The sequence below is a fragment of the Rhinolophus ferrumequinum genome, chromosome 13 (genome assembly GCF_004115265.2).
Source record: "Rhinolophus ferrumequinum isolate MPI-CBG mRhiFer1 chromosome 13, mRhiFer1_v1.p, whole genome shotgun sequence".
In the NCBI taxonomy this organism is placed as follows: domain Eukaryota; kingdom Metazoa; phylum Chordata; class Mammalia; order Chiroptera; family Rhinolophidae; genus Rhinolophus; species Rhinolophus ferrumequinum.
In genome coordinates this window covers 45,022,431-45,042,702 of record NC_046296.1, presented here as the reverse complement: position 1 = coordinate 45,042,702, position 20,272 = coordinate 45,022,431, and the positions used below count along the sequence as shown (strand labels likewise).

The 20,272-nt window shown below is 37.8% G+C and overlaps 1 protein-coding gene across 2 annotated transcripts in view; it reads right to left on the bottom strand.

Moving 5' to 3' along the window:
• Positions 1-5,507: 5,507 nt before the first annotated feature.
• Positions 5,508-20,272, bottom strand: part of DHX57 (DExH-box helicase 57) — a 56,896-nt gene continuing 42,131 nt past the window's right edge. The window contains exons 19-25 of one of the 2 annotated variants that reach the window (XR_004424805.1): positions 20,104-20,187; positions 17,634-17,768; positions 16,852-16,926; positions 14,920-15,054; positions 11,845-12,045; positions 9,217-9,917; positions 5,508-6,650 (exon numbers count right to left, since the gene is read on the bottom strand). Coding sequence is in view for 1 of the 2 variants with exons in the window: in XM_033124508.1 (XP_032980399.1) it covers positions 9,774-9,917; positions 11,845-12,045; positions 14,920-15,054; positions 16,852-16,926; positions 17,634-17,768; positions 20,104-20,187 (774 nt within the window). In the remaining variant the exon portion in view is untranslated. Of the gene's footprint in view, positions 6,651-9,214; positions 9,918-11,844; positions 12,046-14,919; positions 15,055-16,851; positions 16,927-17,633; positions 17,769-20,103; positions 20,188-20,272 lie in introns of those variants that run through there. The other variant, XM_033124508.1, reaches the window with a different exon arrangement.

Sequence of the window (20,272 nt, the reverse complement as noted above, 5' to 3'; positions counted from 1 at the left end):
TTTTTTGATCCCCTTGGAGCAAAGTTTCCAATCTTGGCACTGATGTCTTGCCATGCCCCATTGTTCATTTGATTTCCTAAATTTGTCCACTTTCTCCTAAAGATGTTATGGCTGAAATAGGTTTTTCCATGAATTAAGTTTTTTTAAAAAGTATTTACGAAAAATTTAAAAACATTCACAATCATTGTATTTGATGAGAACTGATGGAAATTTCACGATGCCTCTTGAAGTAGAATGCTAGTGTCGGGTAAGAATTACTATAATTCATGCTTAAATTTTGGGAGAAATCAGAGCAGTTGAGGATATAATTACATATATTTAATTGCTTCGACTGCCAAATACAATTTAAAAAAAAACCATTTTATTGAGGTATGATTAACTTAAGAAGCTGTATAGATTTAGTATCTACAGCTTGATGAGTTTGGAGATATGTATACATCCGTGACACGGTCACCACAATGTATGCTATAAACATCCATCACCTCCAAAAGTTTTCTCCTGCTTTATTATTATAGAATTAGTTTTTATTGTTCAAACAATAGGACATTAAAGGTTATTCCAGTATCCAGACATGCTTTTTTGCTTTTGTATATTAATTTATAATCCTTTAAAATTGTTTATGGAATTGTAATGAATGGTTTATTTTCGTTTCTGTAGTTTTCATAATTTTAATATATCCTATTGTGTTGAACTACAACTCATTGAAACATTCCCCTACATTTTGACATTTGTGTTCTCCCTTTTTGCTGTCATAGATTATGTTGAAAAGAGCATCTCCAGAATACAACTTTACTGCTAGAATCAAAGATTATTTAAATGCCTAGAAATGAAAGTACTGTGTCAAAGAGTATAAACACATGTAGGTTTTTCCTCATATTTCTTTTTAAATAGTTTATGCTGCTTTACATTGGTAAGAGCAAAATAAGTATATACACAAATTTCAGCAAACCCTTAGAGTATTAAACAATGTATAATTTTGCTACTGAACATAAAATGGTGTTTTAAAGTTGCTTTAATTTGTATTTCTTTATTAATTAGCATTTCCCCATGTGTTTCTGTATTTCCAGTATGGGAATTGTTTGAATGATTCATAACTTTTTAAAAAACCCTTAAGGTTCAAGAAATTATTTCCCCTATATTCTCATGGTCTTACTATATCTGTTTCTTTGTGTCTCTTAATTTTTACTCTAATGGATACATATGTTAATAAACACTGTAATTATACATACATGTAATGCTTTTTAACTTGTTAGATTTACAGAAAATTTGCAAGAACAGGACAAAAAGTTCCCATGTATCCTTCCCCCAGCAAATTTCCCATTTTACCACATTTGCATTTTCTGTGTATATGTATGTGTGTGTGTTCATTCTCCCCCCTGAACTGTTTGAGAGTAAGTTGTGAACACAATGGGAAAAAGTACATTCTCTTAAATGACCACAGTACAGTCAATCAAAATCAGGAAATTAACATTGATGTAGTAGTACTATGATTTAATACAGACCTTACCCAGATTTCACCTGTTATCTCAATGTCCTTTTTAGCAAAAAAAATTTTTTTTTCTTGGCTCATGTATTGCATTCAATTGTCATGTCCCTTTAGTTTCCTTTAATCTGCAATAGTTCCTCAGTCTTTCTTTGATTCATGACATTGACATTTTTGAATACAGGCCAGTTATTGTGTGGAATAGCTCTCAATTTGGGTTTGTCTGATTTTTTTTTTTTCAATTCAGCACACATTTTTTGCGTAGGAACATCCTGGGAATGATAATGTATTCTCCTCAGTATATTTATCACGAGGCACATGATGTTCTGGTGATGTTAACTGATGATTTGGTTAAGGTGGTGTCTGTCAGGTTTTAGTTACTATTTTTCTTTTTGTAACTGAAGGTACCTTCATACATATTTTTAAAAAGAGCTTTATTGAGGTATTATTAACATCATAAAATCCATCCACTTTTAAATATATAATTCAGTGATTTTTTAGTAAAGTTAGAGTTGTGCAGCCATTATCACAATCCATTTTTTAAAACATTTCCAACTTCCCATAAGATCCTTTATCTCATTTGCAGTCAATTCCCATTCCCACCCTCTACCCCTGGCAACCACTAATCTATTTTCTGTACCTACAGACATTTCAGTACATTTCACATAAATGGAATCATACAATATGTGGTCTTTGTGTCTGGCTTCTTTTACTTAGCATAATGTTTTTGAAGTTCATCCATGAGGTAGCATGTATCAGTGGTGCCTTTTTATTACTGAATAATATTCCATTATGAATATATTTTATTCATTCACCAGTTGATGGATATTTGGATTGTTTCCAGTTTGGGGCTATTATGAATAATGCGGCTGTGAACATTTGTGTAAGTCTTTGTGTGGACATATACTTTCATTTCTCTTGGGTGAAAAACCTAGGAGTGGAAGTCCTGAATTATATGACAAATTTATGTTTAACTTTTAAAGAAACTATCAAATTATTTTCCAATGTGGCTGCATCATTTTACACTCCATCAGCAATAGATGAGGTTTTCAATTTCTCTGCATCCTTAGCAGCACGTTATTGTGTGGGGTTCCAGTGGTTATGAAATAGTATCTCCTTGTGGTTTTCATTTGCATTTCCATATTGGCTAATGATGTTGAGCATCTTTTCATGTGCTTATTGAGCTATTTGCATATCCTCTTTGGTGAAATGTTGACTCAAAGATTTTGCTCATTTTTATAATTGAGTGATCTACTTGAGTTGTAAGAGTTCTTTACATGTATTCTAGATATAAGCGTTTTATCAGATATATGATTTGCAAATATCTTCTCCCAGTCTGTTGTCTTGTATTTTCTTTATGATGTTTTTGGACTGCATAAGTTTAAAAAGTTGATTAATTACAATTTATCAAAATTATTATCTTTTTCATAGATCATGCTTTCAGTGTCATAGCTAAGAAAGAACTTATTGCCTAACCCAAGGTCACAAATATTTTCTATTTTAAAAGTTTTAATTAGCTCTTAAGTTTATGTTCCATTTTGAATTAATTTTTATGTGTGGTGTGAGGGAAGAGTCTGAATTCATCTTTTTGCATGAGGATATCCAATTATTCCAGTATCATTTGTTGAAAAGACTTTTCTTTCTTCACTTAATTGCCTTGGCACTTTTATTGAAAATCAGTTATAATTTAAGAGTTTATTTCTGGGCTTACAGTTGAGTTCCAATGATCTATATGTCTATCCTTATGTTAGTAACACACTGTATTAATTACTAGAGCTTTACAGTGGAATTTGATACCTATACATGTAAGTCTTCCATCTTTGTTCTTTTAAAAGATTATTTGACTAGTCTGGCTCCTTTGCATTTCCATATAAATTTTGGATGAGGCTGTCAATTTCTGAAAAAAAATGTCTGGGGACGTTGACAGGGATTGTGTAGACTCTATAGATAACTTGAGGAGAGCTGTCATCTTAATAATTGAGTCTCCCATTCCATGAACTAGAATGGCTCTTCAATTACTTAGATCTTTAATTTTCTTACAACAGTGTTTTATAGTTTTTAATGTACAAGTCTTACACTTCTTTTGTTAAATTTATTCCTAGGCATTTTTAATGCTTTGTGAACGGAATTGTTTTCTTAATTTCATTTTTGAATTATCGATTGCTAATATGTAGAAATAGTTGATTTTTGTATATTGATTTTGTATCCCCCAGTCTTGCTGAACTCATTTTTCATACACTATTGAATTCCTTTTCCTATACTTAACATTACTCAAATACATTTTGAAGAGGTGAGTAGGCCATAAATTTATTTCCTACAGCTTCTTTGGTAATATGCAGAATTTGCTCACAAATTTTTTGTTCATTAATTTATTTCCTATAGCTTCTTTGGTAATATGCAGAATTTGCTCACAAATTTTTTGTTCATAAAAGCACACCTAATTGCTGAACAATATGAGAGTCTTAAAAAGCAGAATTAAGAGGCTTGATCAAAGCCATTAGCACCCTTCCTTTTAATTTCAACATCCAGTTATCCAGTCCTTTTTAGAACCTTCAAAGGCTCTTGCACGGGCTAAATTAAGTTCCTGGTTGAATTTATTCAAGTAAACTTAATTTCTCTATTATCCTGTGTCCGTTTATCTTTGTATTTTGAGTTCCTAGGGTGACTGGCACATAGCACCTGTTTAAAGTAAGTTGGTTGTTTTTGTTTTAAGGAGGGCGCAGCTCACGGTGGCCCATGTGGGGATTGAACCGGCAACCTTGGTGCTACCAGCACACGCTCTAACCAACTGAGCTAACTGGCCTCCCCTAAAGTAAGTTGGTTATACTGAAATTATGAGCATAAATGTGGGAGGAATTCCTGCAATCCCAATATGGGTCTCAAACTAGACATGTAGCACATTAGTTATAAAATGCACCGTCGGCCTCCTTGTTAACTAATTAGACTGTATGCTTCAATGCTTCAATTAATCCAGTCTTAGCCAAGCTTAATGTAGAAAAGGAAGGTATAAAGATTTATGGGCTAGAAATAATGGGGACAGCTGGAGTTTAAATGGGACAGTGCACAGGTGAATTTCAGAGACAGAAGGGCGGCATTAACAGCAACGTCTATAATTATGAATTGTTTTGTGCTAGGTCTGTAATCAGTGGATTAGTTTCCTCCTCATGAGATAGTCCCTCAGTACCCACTGTATAGCATGGCCCCTGATCTGTAAAGACATCTGTCTTCTAAAGAACATAACATACCTTTGACATTCAATCTGGTAATCTTACTAATAAATCCTAAAACAGATTTTTTCCAGTTCAAACGAGAGGAGAAGAGCTATTAAGCCTAGAAATTAGAGTTCCTAATGAGGCTTCTTTTTAAATTTAAACATTTTGCTGTCATATACCTATAGAAATATATACTCCCATCCCCCCTTTTTATTCCTATTTGTGTTTTAGCATATTGGCCAAAGTCTACTAGGCTGGACTCTGTTAAGATAACACAAAGATAAGGGGTGTGTGTGTGTGTGTGTGTGTGTGTGTACTTTAGTCATCTTAATGTAGGCCTAAGTGTGAGAACTTGAATTCTGAAGTGGAAAATGTTAGCAGTATTTGTGTCAACACAAGTCACATCTTCAAAAGGCATGTTTTAACTTATTTTCACATTTTCAAAATAAATGATTAAAAAACAAAAAACAAAATAGGATAGTAAGACATGTTTTTAAAGTAAAGATATTCCTATCCATCTGTGCATGGCTTTTCCCATTTATACACATAATTCTCTCCAACTCTTAAGTACTCTACTTTTTATAACATACAATGTACTCATAAGCTCTTATTCACACAGTACATGTTTATTAGAGCTGATTTGGCAGAGATTTTGCTTTCATTGGTTGAAGTATATTTACATTTTCAGAGACAACAATGGGCACAATATATATTGGGTTGGTGCAAAAGGAATTGCAGTTTTTGCAATTTTTAACCTTTTAAACTGCAATTCCTTTTGCATCAACCTAATATTTGACTAATAACTAATATTTGACTAATAACTAGTGGCTAGACTTTCTATGTGTTTACTTATCTTATTTTGTTTAAACAGGTTTTCTCTGCTTTTGCACTACTGATTTTGGACTAGATAATTTTTTGTTGGGGGTTATCTTGTGCATTGTATGGTATTTAGCAGCATCCGTGGCTTCTAACCACTAGATGCCACGAGTACCCGCTCTCCCCCTCAATGTGACCACATCTTTAGATATTGCCCAAGGTCCACTAGTGGGCAAAATAGCCCCCAGCTGAGAACTACTGCATTAAAACAAACAAAAGCTACATTTTCTCCTATGAGGACACTCTTTTGTAGCCTTTATCCATGATGAAATCCTGGATTTGTTATAATCATCGTCTACGGACAAAGAGTCTTATTTGAAAGGTTAGCAGGCATTTTTGTTCTAATACATTTGAAACCCAAGGATGGAATGAGGTAAAACTTATTAAAAAGGGGCTCTTGGGAAGTAAATGAGCCTTTTTGGCTAAATTATCCTATCTAACTTTTGTAGAAAAAGTTAGCCATGGATAATCTCTTTTTTATAAATTCATTCAACAGGAAGAAAAATTGACTCTCTCAGGCCATTTTCAGTACTAGTTTGGAGGAGGTAGCCAGTAACTGCATTTTCTGCATAAGCAACAATAATTTTTGAAGACCCTGTTTGAAATGCTTCTGTTGAAAATGTTCATTATATGTTCCTATACCACACATAGCAATACTGTGTTTGTAATATGTCAGGGTCATCATCCTAAACACTGATCCTCATTGTTGACAGTTACGGGAGTGGGCTCCATTTCCAAGGGGAACTTGCGTTTTCAAACAAACGCCTCATACTGGCTTTTGTTGCCATTTGTTTCTTTCCTAAAAAGTTGAAATAGAGGTAAAAAAAATCCAGTCAAATGATTCCAAGCCATCCTTCTCGTATCTTGCTGGGGGAATGTGTTCTGGCTTACTCACCAGTTAGCTGGGTTAGAAATGACTCAGGAGTAGACCCGGGGAGGGCCCAAATCAGGCAAAGACGGCACAAAGAGGCCAAACTGTCTGGGGCTGCTATCTTGCATCTTTACGAAACAGATTCCACTCATTCCTGATGGTTCCTGTATGGGGCATGAGTGCCTCTCCAAAAGAATTCTTTTCTGCTCTGTGATAAAATAAATTATTAAAATATCTAAGATTTTAAAGAATTATTTAAATACAAATCTTATTTAAGACCAATGTCTTTGATATATAGTTTTGGGGGTGGTAATTTAGAAATAGCAAGAAAAAAGTCTCTCCAGTGGAAATGTAATGGCTGTGTGCGATGTCAGAGGGGTAGTGGATGGGGGGAGGGGGGTTGGCACTGTTTGAGGGATACAAATGATAAATGTCTAACTAGTACATTGTTTTGTGCATCTGAAACTCATAAAAAAAAAAAAGTCTTTCCATGTTAACGGTTCATTGTGGTTAACTGTTTACAGTCACTGCATAGTTTTCCATTTGTGAGACTAAAAGACATAGAAACCTGTCACTCTGGAACAGTCTGAAACTACTGCTGTCATAATAATTCTATTAGCTGTTTCTATGTTGTTTCAACCTGAGGCACTGGAATATTGACTGACACAGACTCACGACCAAGATCTAACTTCTGAAAACAACACACCTTATATTTACTAACTGGCTAAATATTTTAAGCAAACTTTCCCCACTGCATTTGGGTGAAAATAAAGCCCTAGGAATTATGCTTAATTCTAGTGTGATTTAGGAGGAAAGAGGCAGCTTATCTGCTTAGGCTTACTCAAGCATAATAATGGCATGCAAACATATTGTCTCAAGAATCTACTATTTAGGTGGCAACTGGGAGACACCTACAAGTCGCCCTCAGAGTGTGAAGCCTGAACTCACCAGCTCTCGACCTAGTCACCGAGACAACACAACACAGTGTTGTGTTCTCTGTTCACAACAGAGTGCAGTCCCCACAAAGCCCGCCTGGGCAAATCTGCAAACCACACCCTCGGTCCCAATTTGCTTACATTTACTGTATTTCAATTTTACAAAGTACTTTCACAAGATCTTATTTTATAACCTCTTAGGGACATATTCAAACCACTGCAAAAAAGAACATTACCATATGCTTACAGATAGATAGGCTATGTGCTTTGATATAGTATTTAAACTGTTCAGATAATAGAATGGGAGGATTAAGACCAAAGTTCATTACGGGAGTTTGAGGGGTAATATTCAGATATGAAGTCAAGGAGGAAGAAGACAAAGCTAATGCTTTGTGCACCTACGACCACCTCTATAAGAATGTTTAGCTATTCTAATTTCCCGAGAACTTCCCAGTTAGACATAGTACAAAACAGTGGTGCAGACTAATTTCGTAGCAAGTACTTTATTGATATTGTTCCCTAACTAGCTTCCAGTAAAATATTTAAGAAAATATTTACAGAGTTCTCCACAAAATTAACATTAAAAGTGACCATCTTATTGGGGCTTAGAAATCCAGTTTCACCTTGAAATACTCTACTGCATTTTGATCTTTCATCACAAAGGAGTAACCTTATTTCATTTCTTATTTCACAATTTTAATGAGCTTAAGGAGTTTTAGTTTTCGAGTGAGGATTTTCTTATTCCGTGCCTTCAGTCAAGGTGTCCAAACCTTTCTCACATTCTGGCACATCTACGAAATGATAGGATTTGTGCATTTGTATGTGGCTGCAAGTAACCAGCCCAAGAATGCCTTCCCTGAGGGGAGCAATTTCTCAGTATTCTGAATGGAAAGTTCTGTTGTTAAGTAGCTCCGAGCCGTATGCTCTGCAAACTTGGGTTAAAAGATGCAGGTCCACTTGGGCATCTGGCTCTAGCAGGGCAGCATGAACTCCACTTAGCACCGAGAGTCAACACTGGTTTAAAAAACTTTTTTAGAGGGTTAGTGCAGCTTTCTCCTTCATCTCTCCTAACGTCCCAGCCTAATCACTTCTGTAAAGTGATCTTTGTTTCAACAGCAAGTCAGGATGTGGATACTGTACGTGCTATGCATATGTATGTTTATTTGAAGGGATGACAGGAATTTTCTGTTAATTAATAGCTTTTAAAAATTATGCTTAGAGTCTAAGCTCTTCAAGTGCACTGAAGCTTAATACACCTGAAGATGACCATGTTGGGCAGTCTAGGTTTCCTGGAAACTAAACTAAAATATTACCTTAAAAAGTGAACACCTTCACTGGGGTGGTTTTTCTTGATTAATCTGAATTCTATCTTTAAGTATGAAACTTGTAGTGACTCTACCTGATGCCTAGACAAACACAAGAATACTTTTTCCACTCAGCTCTCTGGGATTCTTCCTGGCCACACTGATAAATGTCCAGAAAAAAGGTAAATGTATTTACTTTTTTTTCAAAATGCTAGTGCCCCATTAACCTAAGTGGTGACTGAAAAGAAACAGCCTCATGGAAGGTATTTTTACAGCTATAAATCTTATACTAGCATGGCAACCTTTTCTATCCCAACCATGCCAACTCTGCTCTGAGAATACCATTAAAATTCCCCTTAGGGTAATGTGAAATGTGGCCATTAGATCTGGGTAAGAGAAAGATTTCTACATGGAAAACCTAAGGGAGAATAAAAACACCCAGATTGTTCTGCTTTCAAGAATACGAGTGTTATGGATAAGACCAGTTTGCATTTTAATAACAAATAAGAGCTCATTAAGTTTTTTTTAGGCTTACCTTGAATGAGTAAAAAATAAAAATCCCTCACAAATCAAGTTTACTCTGTAGCCAAAAGCCTGAAATAAAATTTTAATTTTTCTTGCTCACATGATTTTTTTTTTCCTTCTCTGTTCTGACTTCTCTCAGTTGAGCCTGTATGACAGAAAAAACAATCAGTATTTCTCCTCATGCCCCTATCTCACCCCAGTAAAAAGCAGGAGAAAAATAATATAGATTAAAACAGAATTGTATTAAACATTCCCTTCTGTGTTCTAAGGTGAATTTCATTCATTCCAGGACAGTCACAGGGAACAGACAGGCAAGCTGATTTTTAGACTGTCTCACATCGACATTCCAAATTGTGCCAGGAGTGCCTACTGCTTTGTTGGAAACACTTAGTCTGGAAACTTTCCCGAAGGGTATGTGGTGCCCAGCTGACTCAGCAGTGCGTGCCCTGGGCCCCTTCACTGGGGCCAGCCCCAGCACGGAGCTCTGGTTCGAGGTAGAAGTGCTGCTGTTATTTCCCAGGTGAACAGGAAGCAGGTGAGGAGCAAGCACTCTCCTAAGACTGGTATTTATTGCGTGGTGACAAGCTTGACAATCATGCTGATGATCCGGGACCCTCGAGGACAGGTACACAGATCTATGCTCGGGTTTTTTATCTTGTCCTGGAGGAGCTGGTCAAGTTCGCAGCGAAGTTCCTTTACTAATTCTGCCACCTACAATGAAAGTTGCAATGTAAGCAGTGGTTGGACCAACAGGGGAAGAAGGGTTATTAAAGGACATGCCCCAACTATGATTATCATTATTCTAGATTGCTGGTATTAATTTTAACTCCAGTAGGGGGTGGGCAACTAAACACATTTTCATTCTAAAAGTGCTTCTAAAATTTCTTAATGCAACTATAGGAACATTCATCAGTGTCAGCTCTGTAACATACTAAATGGGATCCATTATATAAAGGCTCTTGTATCACATCTCATTTAAAGAAATGATTAAATCGGGGAGAATGGCTCTTACGTAGTGGTCTCCATATTAAAGCCTGGTCAACTTTCACAATTTGCTCTAAAAGCAGAAGCAGGAAAATGGAAAATTAAAAATGGTGGATATTAACCAAACTAAAAAATCTCTTTAGCTTGGGATACATTTTATGTTTTCGTGGGAAAAACAAGCTCCACGTTTTTACGGCATTTGGCGCATGCGGATGTTGCAGTGTCACTGTCGATGCCATCCCCCCATCTGTTGCCCCGCCACCACTGTTCAGCAGTGTGGACACTGATTGAAATCAAACAGGCTCAGGGTCTGAGCCTTGCCACGATGAATGGCGCAGGTAATCCAGGCCTGACATTCCTTTGCCCACAAACTTGGTTTAAGAGAGTGGGTTTGATGGAGCTTTTGGAAAAGAAAGTTTCTGTCTCCCCTTCAGGATAGATGGGAGGCCTGGAGCTACTGCAGTTACTCCAAGGTCAGTGAGGCTTTTGTCATGTTGAGCTGCTGACTTAAATCCACCTTGCCTGGCCTTCTTGACCTATACTGTCCAATATGGTGGTCACTAGTCACCTGTTGCTAACCTGATGACCTCATGAAATGGTCCAAATTGGGATGTCAAATACACCAAATTTTGAAGACTTAGTATGAAAAAAGAATGTAAAATATCTCAACAAATTTTTATATTGATTATGTGTTGAAATGAAAACCTCTTACATATATTAGGGTAAATAAAATATATTCAGATTAATTTTTGCCTGCTTGTTTTTACTTTTTTAAATGTGGCTACTAGAAAAATCACAATTACATGGATGGCTCACATATTTCTATTAGACTATACTGCTTTAGACTTTACAGTTAAATACACCAATAAATTACCTTTAATGTTTGAGTTGGTGTTTCTGCTTCTTGTACCATAAGATTTCTAACAGATGTTAAGTATTAAACTTTTATTTCTTAAACATATACTCCCCCTTAAATGTTTTCTATATACATTCCATATAGTGAATAATTGAGACCTGAGAATAAAAAGGTTCAGATCCATTATCATTTTTTTAATGAAATGGAAGAATCAGGGTGATTTTATTTTTGCTCATCTCTATTGTTTGATTTTTCTGTGGTAAACAAGTGTTATTTATATAACAATTAGGAAGGTCCAACACCTCACTCACTGCTTCTATCCTGAATCTTTCACACCAGCCCCTTCCCAGTACGCTGCCTGGGAGTCTTTGGCTCCATGCCGGCCTCACTTCAGCCTGTCTTTCTCAGTGTCCCACTGTGGATCATTCGCTCTTTAAAAATTTTTTTTTTTAATTTCTCAATTGTAGCTGATATTCAGTATTATTTTGTATTAGGTTCAGGTGTACAGCGTAATGGTTAGACATTTATATAATTTATGAAGTGATCCCCTGATAAGTCTAATACCCACCTGGCACCATACATAGTTATTACCATATTATTGACTATTCCCTATTCTGTACTTTACATCCCTATGACTATTTTGTAACTACCAATTTGTACATCTTAATGCCTTCACTTCCATCATTCACTCATGATCAGCTCTCTGTGGTCCTTGTTCCCTGAAGGAATGCCCTATACTTCATATTGTCAAAGACCCTCAGGGCCTGAGCCTCATAGGGCAGACCTGTTAATCCTTACCTGATGGGAAGCGGCTGCAAAACGGATCCAACCATCATCCAAGGAGACAACAAATTCTCCCCTTTGAAGCTGCACATTCACTTGGCCTCCTCCAAACAAGACCAGCGGGTACACAGACACCACGCTGCAGTCTCGGATGAACACCCGACTAGTTTTGATCTTCTCGTGGTACACCAGGTAGGGGCTGTCAAAGTGTCTCACCTGGAACATAAAACCTCAGATGATGACAGTGATTTCACCGACAACGGAAAGGGACCTCCTCCAGTCCCATGGATTTCAATACCACCTGTCCAATGACTTACAAAATCAACTCCAGCCTGTACCTTTCCCGAGCGCCAGACTTGTACATGCAACTGCCTACTTGATGTCTCCACCTGGGCATCTAATGAGCACCTCCAACTTCTCCTGTTCTAAAGGAATTCTGGATTTCCCCCTCCTTGCAGTGTTCACCATCTCAGTAAAGGACACTCATTCACTCAAGCCCCAAATTAGGAGTCATCCTTGATTGCTCCTTTTCCCTCACTCCATCTATATCATCCTAAGTCCTGTTAGCTCTGTTTTCAAAATACTAATGAACTGACACATTCTCACCACTTCTACAGCTACCATCTTGTACAAACCATCACCATCTCATACAGGCCACTGCAGTAGCTTCCCAAGGACTTGCCCTGCTTCTCTTTTTGCATCTTTACAGTCTCTTTTCCAAACAGCAGCCACAGAGATCTTTTAAAAACACAAACCCAGCTAGGGCTCAAAATCTTCCAATGATTTCGCAAGGATAAAATCTCAACTCCTTACCATGGCTTACAAGGTCCTACACGACCTGACCCCTGCCTGCTCGTCCCAACTCATCTGCCACTCTCACCCCTCATCATCCCCCTCTATTTGCACTGGCTACCTTCTTGCATCTTTTGGAACACACCAAGTGTGCTCCTGTCATTGCACTTATTTCCTCTGCTAGAATGTTCTCTCTTTAGATATCTGCTTGTTTTGCCCACCACTGCATTTAAGATTTGCGCAGTTGTTTTCTCCTCAGAGTTCTTTCCTGACCATTCTATGTAAAACAACCCCTCTCGTCACCCTCCATCTCTCTTACTCTGTTTTATTTTTCTTCACAGCAATTGTCACCAACCTGAGATTGTTTGTTTACTTACTTCTTGCCTGTCTGCCTCACTAGATCGTGTGCTCCGAAGGCAGAGACCTTCTCTATCTAGCTCATCCGCTGTCCTCCACAGCCTACAACAGAGGAGGTGCTCGCAGACATTGAATGGATGCATGAATGACCTGGATTCATTGCATGAGTGTCCCAGTAAACTCAGGAGGAGGACTGGAGCAAACGCAGGCCTCTGGTTCCTAAGTACACATACAGCTGAGAGGGCAGATGACCCCTGGTCCTCAAGCTCTTCTGAGCTTAAGCGGACCCCTTGCATTCTTTGCTGACATTTCACTCAGTAGTTCCAGGGGCTGATGAGCCCGAACACTTTAAACTCTCTTCCTCCATTCTTTCCTCTTTTTCTCCTTCATTTCTCCTGAAAGCGTCACTGAGCATCTGCTTTCAGCTAGATAGTACGCTAGACATCAAGAATGTAAAATGAGTAAGATTCAGTTCCTGTTCCGGAATTTCACAATTCCATGAAGGAGACATATTATAAACCATAAAATAATGTGATAAGTGCAATAGTAGACAAATGCACACTATATGATGGTGGAACAGAAGTAAAGAGCAACATAGGGGGAGACGGACAATGGGGAAGTGATATTTAATGGAAGTCTGAAGGGTAGGTAGCAACCTGCTAGGGAATGAGAATGTCATTCCAGGCACAGAGAATAGTGTCCTATGTCATGGCATTTGGGGACACTGTTGGTAGTCTGGTATTGCTAGAGCCCACAGAATGACAGAGGAGGGGAGCTGGTGGGGGAGGGGAGCATGGAGTAAGAAGGGGCCTGATGCTAAGGGTCATATGAGAGTTTGCAGCAGACTCCAGATATGAAGAGTTTTAAGCACGGAAATGACATGACCAAATGCATGTTTTGCAAAGAATTCTGGTAGTAGCGTAAAAGGTTGGAGAGAGAAAGCACCAGAATAGTACTTCAGGCAAGAGATAGATGTTTGGGGTTTGAACTGAGGAAATGGCAGTGGGGACAGGAGTAGACAAATCTGCCAAAAAGGTAGAATTGTTGGGACCTGGTGACCAGTTGGAGGAAGGAGAAAAGAAGCAGGGTCTCTGTGACTCCAGGGTTGTGATTTGAATGGTGCCATTCCCAAGACAGGGAACACAGAAAGACAAGAGTGAATTGGGAGATAATGAGTTTGACTTTTCAGCTTTTGAGTGAGGTGACAGCAAGGCATCCAGCTCAGAGAAAACCCCAGGACTGGAGAGAGGTTTGGGAGTCAGTGTCAGCATGTAGGTGGCAGTTAGAACCACAACGGACTCCAGTGGTTCAGGAAGAGTACGTACACTACGGTGAGAAAGTAAGGCCTAGGGACAGAATTACTGTTTCAGCACAAAGAGAGAAGTTAATGAAGAAGACAGAGGGGGATGATCAGAGACATAGAAGAAATTGATATTTTAGAAGCAAAAACATCAAAGATAGTTTTAAGAGGAAGACAAGTCCGCAATGTCAAATACCACATGAGTCAAGTGTGGTGAGGACCAGGGTGCCGACTGGCTTTCACAAGTAGGAGGCTACTTGGGACTTTGGGTGAGGTTAGTGGAGTGGAGGGGCAGCAGCCTCATAGCCAGAGCCTGAGGAGGAATGAGAGCTGAGGAAGTGGGATCAGCAAGCATGGGTCGTTGCCTTTTAAGGCATTGATTCAGTGATGCAAAGAAACAGTTTTACATCTGAAAGCAGGCCTGAACATTGTTTTGTAACCAATAGAACTTTATTGAAATGGAAAGTCTTTTCTAGAAATAGTCCAATTTCCTGTCTGTCTATGCTTACTCAACCTGTCCTAGGTCAGTGGTGGGCTGCGGACAGCAAGTGGTAGAACAAGGTTTGGCTGAATTTAAGGGGCTGTGCTTCTCACCCCGGGACCTGTGACATGTAAATATAAGTACACTCCATCATTCTGACCTGATAGTTCACCGATGAAGGGTGAATGTGCACATATCCATCGTTCTTGGTGACAAACTTCAGCTCATCTGATTTTGGTTGCATTCTGACAGCTCCGGTACTAGTCTTCTGAAATTTCCCTTCTGGGCTTTTCACCTAAACAATAGGTATTTGTAAAAATCGATATATAATATGTATCTTTCCATTGCAGGGTGTATCCGTTGGCACAAAACCAGTCTTGTTGGAATGCCTTTAGTGTTTCTTCCCTCTATCCCTTAGTTTCAGCAGCTCTGGTGACTACACCACACACCAGCCACATGGGGAGAAACCGTGTTGCTGTTTCAGGTCTGCACTGATTATAAGGCGCTGAGATCCAGCTGGCAACACTGGACCAGGAATCTGCTATCATCAAGCCTACATTTCCAAATGAATTTCTTTTAAAACAGTAAGAAAAAATTCTATGAATAAACATTATTTCATTTGAAAAGCCCATGTGCGCGAGTGTACACACATGAATTTTATATATTTTGCAAAAACAATACATATTTACTGTAGAAATAACATTAGGAAAAAAAGAAGAAAATAAAGATCTATAATACCATGATTAAGAAATAACTAGCATTAGTATTTGATAAATATCATTTTAGTTCTCTCTGCTAGATTTATGTTTTTATAAAGAGAGAAAACCATTGTAAATACATAATATAAAGAAAAATACACATACGTATTGAAACTAATATAGGATCACTTTCTGTAATATACATTTTTATCTTACTATACTGAGAACTTTTCTGTGTTGCTAAATATTTTCCTAAAACATAGTTCTTAATGGTGATATACTATCTCATTGTAATGATCTATAATAATTTAACCAGTAAATTCCCTGTTATTGGAATTTTAGATGGTTCACTCTAGCACTTTATAATTATAAATATTCTCCTAGCTGTATCTTTATGCATATATGTAATTATTTCCTAATACTAAATCCTTAGAAATGAAACTGCTATCTAGAAGGCATGTATTAATTTATACTCCTACCAAGAGTGAGAGTGTTCATTTTGGAAGGCTTATGACAGTATTATAACTTTTAAACGATTCTGTCACGGCGTAATCACCAAAAATTCATAGTTTACCTTAGGTTCGTTCTTGGTGTTGTCCATTCTATGGGTTCGGACGAATGTGTAATGACATGTATTCATCACTACGTTATCATAGAGTATTTTCAATGCCCTAAAAAATCTACTCTGTTCTGCCTATTCATCCCCTTCAAATGCTGATTTTTTAATTGTTTCCATAGTTTTGCTCCAAATGATTTTTTAAAGTAAATTTCAAATGGTTTGAAAAGCATGCAAGTACTAAGCAGAAAATGAGCCATAAATTAATCAACAGACGGCAACTGAACATTTAACAAAAAGGTAAATGAGAAAAGATTCAGTACTCTGACAAATTCAAATTCTTCCTAAGTGTGACATGGACTGGATAATCATAACTCAGGTCAAAACCCAAGAAGGGAGTTCCCAGAACGGGGGTGCGACAGGGAGACCCATGGCAAAGCACTGACTTATTTGTTCTGATCTAATTTTAGTCCAGAGTAGAGGGCATAAGGTAGAATCAAGTTTCTATCTAACATAGATTAGTTATGCACAGATTGCACAGGTTGGCTGACAGAGTGACATATATGTCCATTTTAATTTCTGGAACATCATAATATGTCAGAAGGATTAAAGAGGCAACTCATTTTATACAATAAATCTTGAATGATGTATCTAAACAGATTTGGGGAAACTGAAGGACTGGAAATATATCTAAGTTTAAAAGGCTGTGTGTGTGTGTGTGTGTGTGTGTGTGTGTGTGTGTGTGTGTGTGTCTTTAAGATGATTAATGTGTATAACTTATATCCCTTGCTACAAATCAAACAAGAAGTGGGAGGTCCCAGGAAACATGTTCTGTTACCTGCACTACATTTGGGTACAAAGCAGCACACAGCATGGCTGATATCAGCTTGGGGTTCTCAGCATTTGTGTTTGCCTATGAGAGAAATACAGCATTAATTTTATAAGTACATGGCCATTTTTGTTTGTGCCCTGGAATTTACCATTATATTTCATTTGATTTCTACCTTAAAATAAAACAAAACAAAATAAAAGCATCTAACTTTTATCCTTTTGCTAGAAAAATTATTTCTTTCTAAGTAAAAAATAAATCTACTGGACCACATTCACATGGGAACCACTCCAAGAAGTCCACAATAATTCCTTCTAGATCGCTGCAAAACAGTTACAAAGCCAGGGTTCCAAAGGCTCAGCGGAGAGAAAGATTCTGGTTCCTGAGATGTTCACAACCTCTGTAAAGTACTAACTGCACTTAGAACAGTGGTGTCAGGTTCCTCTTAAAAAAGTGTTCTTCCTACAGTTACGCAAAAAACGATCCTTGATTGGGAAAAGGCTGGTCTGATTTAAGAAGACATTATTGGAAAGTCTATTCTAGCCTCTTATGGACGTATCAAGAACCAGGGTGAGGTTTAAAAAACAAAAACAGTAGCAACAATTAATAGAAAAAGCCTTCCGTTTGTGTGAGTGTTAACTGATACTTATTTGTGGAAAGAAGAAAATCAAGAATGCCACAGACCCACAGCTCACAGGGCTTAAGTGAAGAATGCCTACAAGTGTTCCTGAGCTCATATAGTATTCATGCGCTAATTAAAGAGGAATAAGAACTAACCACGCATTCCTTACCTCTTCTCCTGTGGCATCCAAGATACCATCTCCTCCTAGGGCCCTTTTCTCAATTTCCCTGGCTCGGAGTCCCTCCTTTACAAAGCCTATATCTGATAACAGTTCAGTGAATTGGCGTTTGAGGCTGGCCATTTCCTGAAAGAAGTGGAAGAAAATCTTTAAGCACAGGGACATCAATATATGAAAGGTAAGTGTAGGGTCTTACAAGGATGAACGACTAAAAAGAAACACATCACATCAGTGGACAGTAATGAGGCTCATATGGATTCATCAAACAGGTGTGAAGATTATCTTGTCTGGTCATTTCAGAAGGCAGTTTTCACTTATGCAAACCGGCAGACAGAGTGAAAAAGTCACACAGGAATTCACAAATTTTGGAAAACTCAAAGATCATCAAAATGTTAATTCTAGATTAGATGTTTAAAAACATGTTCATTGGATTTTGGGTAGGTCTGATTTTCCTGGAAATTCTTAGGACAAAAAAAATGTAGTTATCTTTGTTTGGAACCCCTCAAGGGGGTTCCAGGTACTGTGACACTCAAGGTACTGTGACACTCTAGTTTTTCCTACTTGTGTTTCTGTTCAGGTCCTCTCAGTTCCTTACCAGAGCCTAGAGTGGTTAGTGTTCTCTCTCAGTGAATGCACAACAACCACCTCAGACCTTTCCCTCTTTTTCTTACCTTGGGGTCTCTCTGGCTCACATATTTTCCTAGGAATAGGGACATTATTAAGTGGTTTAGATTTAGACACCTCTTTTTGTAGCTGAGCACAAGTGTGAGAAAGAAAAGCCCAAACCTCTTTCTCTTCTGGCTTTTGTTCAAATATAAGCTGTATATCAGACAACAGAGAAGGAGATAATGACAACCGAAGAAACTGAAAGTTAAGCAACACTACTCTGTCTCTTGATGACAATTTAAGTATTTTCTCGGAATGTCTCAAGTACATACGGGTAACATGGTGAAATGTAACTGGGAGTTAAACATACCTTAAATAAATGTAAGTTTTTAATTGATAACTTCATAAAAACAATACTACAGTCTAAGCTGGAGTTTAATGAAAAGAAGGAACTCTGATAGACCTCAAAGAGCACTGCAAAAATCTACATATATCCTGAAGAAAAAGAATAAATAAATTTAGTAAGAAAAGTAACTTGAAAGGAATACCATTTTATACTTTAAAAATCTTAATGACTTGAGGAAGTATTTATTATTACACCTTACAGGTAAAATACCCTTTAGACTAGTGGTTCTCATCCCTGGCTGCATATTAGAATCACTTGGTAAACCCAACAACGACAATAAACAGATGCCGAGGCCCCACCCCTAAGATCCAGCTGTAGATGGCATGGGGTGGAACCTGGGCATTTTCACTTTTTCTTTTTTAAGCTTCCTCAGGTGCAGCCAAGGTTGAAAATTATTGCTTTTGATGTACTTAGAATCAAGTTAGAGCCTTTGTCTTCTCAAAATGTCTCACTGAAGTTCACCTAAAGGTAGATGAAAATGAAGGCAAATACTGGGATGGTTCTGAGATCTCTTACTTCATCTAAATACCAAATGCATGCATTTATTCAGTGAATCTTTATGGAGCATCAGCTGTCTGTCAAGCACTGTTCTAGGCACTGGGGATACAGCGTTGAATAAAACAGATAAGGACTCTGCTCTGATGGAGCTTCTGGGATCCAGAGGTAATTAAATAAATGTCAGGTCCTGGTAAGTACTAAGAACGTTCATTTTGTGTTCTACTGCAGGACGCTTTTAATATGAAAGGGAAGTCTTTTGCCCTCCCCAGCCTCAAAATCTTTCAGTAAAAAGATGCGTTGCAAAGATGTGCAGCATTCTGGCTTCTCATACCATTTTGGAAGAGGGCCTAAAACACTGTCACAGCAGAGGACAGAGCCTTTCTATTACTACACAGAAGGTAACGAACCTTTTTCTTCTGTACTCATTACTGACATAGTAACCTCTGATGGACATAAGAAAAACAACTGAAAAGGTTTGGTTCAGTATTCGTTCTCTGGTTTTGGGGAGAGAGTAAGGGGTTTAGAGATGGTCACAGCCGCTTTAAGAATCTGCTGCAAGTTATGGTTCTTTTCTCCAGAATAAGGCACGTATGTATAAGCACATGATTTTGCGTATGTTTTCAGGGGTTTATGGATCCAGGTTATGAACGCCTCGTATGATTACTGAACAAACTGATGTCCAGTCAGCAGTAATCTTCAGAGCGCCTCAATCCTCAATCCTTACATAAGTAAACACAAGTTCACTGAAAAGAGAAAAAACACGCCAGCTGAAGGGTTTCACACAGAGGCCTGATGTTCAGAAGTCTGTTTCATACAGCTAATAAAACTGAGCATATGCCAGAAATAACATTTTCAACGTCAAGGCATGGCAAACAAGATAAAAGTTGCAACCCCTGGTGTGTTACTACTATAGAAAATGAATGAAAGCAAATTGCCACCGAAACGACTCACCTGAAGAACTCTTCCTGACAAGAAGTTTTGTCTGCAGTAATTATAACTTGCACGCATACCTTCTTTTGTACTTAGCTGCCATCCCTAAATTTCGGAGAAAATCAAAATGGACTTACTCTATCTGTAGTGCCAACTCTGGAAATAAACCTCAGCTATTAGGTTATATACT